This window comes from Centroberyx affinis, unplaced genomic scaffold (genome assembly GCF_046629955.1).
Source record: "Centroberyx affinis isolate AG114_WGS23_722 - 3 ecotype Tasmania unplaced genomic scaffold, CSIRO-AGI_Caff_v1 ptg002983l_1, whole genome shotgun sequence".
NCBI classification, from domain to species: domain Eukaryota; kingdom Metazoa; phylum Chordata; class Actinopteri; order Beryciformes; family Berycidae; genus Centroberyx; species Centroberyx affinis.
The window spans coordinates 1-5,278 of record NW_027281089.1 but is presented as its reverse complement, the minus strand read 5'-3'; the positions used below and the strand labels follow the sequence as shown (position 1 = coordinate 5,278).

Genomic DNA, 5,278 nt, shown 5'->3' with positions numbered 1-5,278 from the left:
GATGGGTAACAGACGGCCGGTAGATCCTCCGGTAGCGGCGCGGCGTGTCGGTGCGGTCCGGTGTCACGGCGTGTCGGTGTGCCGTGCGGCCGGCTCTGTGCTGTGACAGCAGGCGGAGCGGATCTGGAGCTGGAGACTCAGTTCTGCTATAAATAGAGCAGCTGGCCTTCTTCTGCCTCCTCACTGTCAGCTGTTCACTACTGAGGCTGCTGCTGCACTCTGGAAAAACACAGCATTCACCAACATAACATAATACACCATACCATATCGTATCATACCATAATACCATAACATACCAAACCATAACACCACACCACTGTTCTTCGCAATACAACATAATACAACAAAACTCAACATAACACAATGCAACGTAACAACACAATGAAGTGTAATGTAACACAATGCAACACAAAACAATGCAACACAAAACAATGCAACACAAAACAATGCAACACAATGCAACAACACAACACAACACACTATAACACAACGCAACACAATGCAGCACAATGCAACAACACAATGAAGCGTAATGTAACACAATGCAACGTAACAACACAGCACAACGCAATGTAATACAACGCAACATAACACAACAAAACAACGCACTGTAATGCAACATAACATAACGCAACGTAACACAACGCAACATAATGTAACGCAACAGCGCAGCGTAACACAACACACTGTAACGCAACGCAATGTAACGCAACGCAACACAATTCAACGTAACAATGCAATGTAACGCAACGCAATGTAATACAACGCAACATAACAACAAAACACATAACAAAACACACCGCAACGCAACACAGTGTAGCGTAACATAACACAATGTAACGCAACGCAACACAATTCAACGTAACAACGTAACACAACGCAACGTAACAACAGCGCAACACAATGTAATACAACGCAACATAACACAACAAAACACAATGCAATGGAACGCAACATAACACAACACAACGTAACACAACACAATGTAATACAACGCAACATAACAATAAAACACATAACAAAACACAACACAACGTAACACAACACAACGTAACAAACCGCAACGTAACACAACGCAACGTAACACAACACAACGTAACACAACACAACACAACGTAACACAACGCAACGTAACAAACTGCAACGCAACACAGCGTAGCGTAACACAACACACTGTAACGCAACACAACGCAATGTAACGCAACGCAATGTAACGCATTTCAACGTAACAACGTAACACAATGCAACGTAACACAATGCAACGTAACACAACTCAACGTAACACAACGCAACGTAACACAATGCAACATAACAATAAAACGCATAACAAAACACAACGCAATGGAACGCAACATAACACAACTCAACATAACACAACTCAACGTAACACAACTCAACGTAACAAAACGCAACGTAACAAAACTCAACGTAACACAACGCAACGTAACACAACGCAACGTAACACAACGCAACGTAACACAACGTAACACAACGCAACGTAACACAACACAACGTAACACAACGCAACGTAACACAACGCAACGTAACACAACGCAACGTAACACAACCCAGCGTAACACAACCCAATGTAACACAACACAACATAACACAACACAACCCAGCGTAACACAACCCAGTGTAACACAACCCAGCGTAACACAACCCAACGTAACACAACGCAACCCAATGTAACACAACACAACCCAGCGTAACACAACCCAGCGTAACACAACCCAACGTAACACAACACAACCCAGTGTAACACAACACAACCCAGCGTAACACAACCCAGTGTAACACAACACAACCCAGTGTAACACAACACAACCCAGCGTAACACAACCCAGTGTAACACAACACAACCCAGTGTAACACAACACAACCCAGCGTAACACAACCCAGTGTAACACAACACAACCCAGTGTAACACAACACAACCCAGCGTAACACAACCCAATGTAACACAACACAACCCAGTGTAACACAACACAACCCAGCGTAACACAACCCAGTGTAACACAACAGAACACAATGTTTCGGTAACATGTGTGTTTGCGTTGTCTTCCCTGCAGACTGTGCAGAGCATGAAGGTTTATCTGCAGCTCCGACAGTTCCTCATGTTGAAGAATGGGGCATGAACAAAGACATGTGTATGGGCTTTATCCAAACTTTTTTTTAAAAATTAATTTATATTGAATACTTAAATTTATTACTGCTTTTACTGCCATTTTGACAACATCCGGTTGAGTTGCAAGATGCATGCAACACTCAGAGCCTCTGCAGTGCAAACCCACCGCAGCGACACAGCAGAGACGGACTCGCCCGCTCAGAATGGATGGATCTCCGGTGGAAGGCTTCTGCACATGACCACCAGATCAGACCAGCACATCTGTCACTCTGTCAGCTGTCAAATAGTAAGGTGAAGGGTCGGAGGTCACAGCAGCCTGACAGATGGAACAAATATTCCTGTGAGTCTGAATGACCATGATGCTCTGCTGCATGGTGCTGGTGAGAAACACGACATCATCAGACCCAAACTGAGTCATATAGAATATCATCAGGTCACATTCTGCTGCTGAACCGGCTCCAGGCTAAATACAGACAGCCTGTTCTGTCTATTAGAGGCTGCTAGATTCACTCTGAGACACTCTATCTGTCATCCAACCCCTGACACACACACACACACACACACACACACACACACGCCTTAAGAAAACTAAGCTGCCAGTCAACACAGGCGGAGCGGTCAGAGAATCAAGAGAATAATATAAAATAAAAATCCTGAATATGTTCAAACAAATTAAATGAATTCAGTCTAATTATAGTTTAGATTTTGTTTTGTACATTACAGTGTTAGACCGTACAGTCATACTACACTGAAACTAGTCAAACTAAACAACAGTCTAACTACGCTCAAATTACAGTTAAAAACAAAAGCAGTTACAAAACTACAGCCAAACTAAAGTCAAAATACAGTAAAGCCACAAACTACAGTCAACCTTCTATAAAACAGTGGTAAGAAAAACGAAAATAGCAGTGAAACTTCTTTTACAAAACCTCGACTGACATGCGGAACCTTTGTTTCCTGCGGTATGTGTTCCCACCCGGACAGAAGTGTAGATGCACCGTTGCCATTGGATGCAGCAGCAGCTTCGCCTGGACGTTTCCCAGCTCGGCTAACAGGAGCTAACTCCAGTCTGCTGTCAGGGAAATGTGATGAAGGTTATGAGACATTTTAAGTTTTTACATTTTAGATTTTAATTCTCGGCGTCAGTTTACTTTGTTACCGCCGAACTGCTGCTGTAAAACTCCAGTGTGTTTAGCGGCTGAAGCTAACTGAGCTAGCTGAGCTAACTGAGCTAGCTGGATTAGCCTCTAAGCCCCTTTCTATTAGAGGAAAGTGGTCGTCAGCATTTCCAGCCGGCTAACAGGCTGCTGCCGTCCAGCTTTATCCTCTGAACATACAGACTTTCAAAGGTATAATTCCCTTATTTTTATGAAATGACTGTTTTATCAGAAATAATATTTCCTCAGCAGTTGACAGAATGTGAGTCAGGCTGCAGGAACAGACGGGGGGCGGGGGGAGCTAACAGCACAGACACATGTTACTGATCTGACCAGCTTTCTGCAGTCCGGTTCTACTGAAGAAACCAGGAACCTGAACAGAACCAGCTGGACCAGAGGGCTGGTCATGTGGTTTGGACTGAACCTGGACCTGAGCCGGTCCAGACCGGCCCGGTCCAGGCTGCCGGGTCTGTGGACATTTCCCTCGTCACCGTGATGGTTTCTGAGCCGCTGACCTGCGCAGCATGTCGGAGTCCAGGAGAACTTCTGTAGCTGAGGAGACTCCTCCTGAGGAACCTGCTGCTCCTCCTGAGGAACCTGCTGCTCCTCCTACTCCTCCAGCCCCTTCAGAAGAACCTCCTCCTCCAGGTGGACCTCCCCCCCCCCCTCCTCCTCCAGGCCGGCCTCCCCTGGCGCAGAAGGCTCTGTCGGAGGCGTACGCCGGCCTGCGGTACCGTGACGCCTCCCTGCTGATCTGGCAGCAGCAGCAGCTGGAGCTGCAGGAGGCTCCGCCCTCCAGCTACCTGAGCCGCAGCCAGTCGGCCTGGTACAGTCGCTATGGCAACCAGGCGGTGCTGGTCCGGGACAAGAGGAGCCTGGGGGACGAGGAGGGGGGGCGCTCCAGGATCTGCAGCCTCATGTAGACCAGACAGACCGGGTTGAACACGAGACCAAGTCCAGGATTCATGTTAACATGATGGAGGGAGTGTGTGTGTGTGTGTGTGTGTGTGTGTGTGTGTGTGTGTGTGTGTGTGTGTGTGTGTGTGTGTGTGTGGACTTGTATTCCATCCAGACTGAGGAGCAGTTTGAGTTCCTGGCCGCTCCGCACTTCTTCAAGGACTGACTTTAGGGATCAGGTTTGATTCAGGATTAGTTTAGAGGTTGGGAATGAATGTAATCAATGAAGGTCCTCACTCTGGATGGAATACAAGAATATGTGTGTGTGTGTCTGTGTGTGTGTCGGGGGGGGGGGGGGGGGGGGTGTCAGCATCAAACTGATTTGATTAAATTTAATTGATTTTGTTTCTTTTTTTTTTTATCATCATTGATTTTGTGTTTCTGTTGGTGGCCGTTTGCCTCATGATGATGACTGACTGGAGGTCAAAGGTCAGAGTTCACCCTCCTCTTTATTTACCACCACACCTCTGTCTGATCCTCTGAACAGCTGACAGACAGTTTACTCCCAAAACACTGCAACTTAAAAACAGCTGTTGATGTTCTTTGTGTTCTGGATCCATTCCGGTGTTTGGTGTGTTTTCTTCTTCCTGTGGAGAACCGGCCAATCGCAGACGAGCTGACGGGTTCTCCGGCAGGTCTGATGTCATCAGGCGGAGACTGAAGGAAACGTCCCGGCCAGTTTGACCAGGAGACTCCACACAGACTCAGACCGACTGACAGTCTGGATCGGACCGGTTCTCCCGGTTCTCCCAGTGAGCTGCTGTCTGTACTGGCAGCTGGATATAATCAGGAGTATTACTGAAAGCATGAGTATTATAAATGACTGCATGGTTTATACTGAACACTGATGTTGAGATCAGGATCTGATCCGGTTTCTGTCAGACTAATATCAGCCTTTTATTAAAAAACAGACATGAGCCAATCAGTCGTCATCTCTGATGTCATGAAGCCTCCAGCAGCTCAGTGTGTTATTATTAGGGGTTCAAGCCTGTAGGGCTGAAACCCTTTTGTTTCTGTTTTTCTGCTGGTTTATTAT

At 46.4% G+C, this 5,278-nt stretch overlaps 1 protein-coding gene across 1 annotated transcript; it reads left to right on the top strand.

Annotated features, from left to right (window-relative positions):
* Nucleotides 1-3,430: 3,430 nt before the first annotated feature.
* Nucleotides 3,431-4,208, top strand: LOC139658928 (putative uncharacterized protein BRD3OS). Its single transcript, XM_071537116.1, has one exon. It carries the CDS (start codon nucleotides 3,810-3,812, stop codon nucleotides 4,206-4,208), a length of 399 nt encoding a protein of 132 aa, XP_071393217.1. The 5' UTR covers nucleotides 3,431-3,809.
* The last annotated feature ends 1,070 nt before the right edge of the window (nucleotides 4,209-5,278 follow it).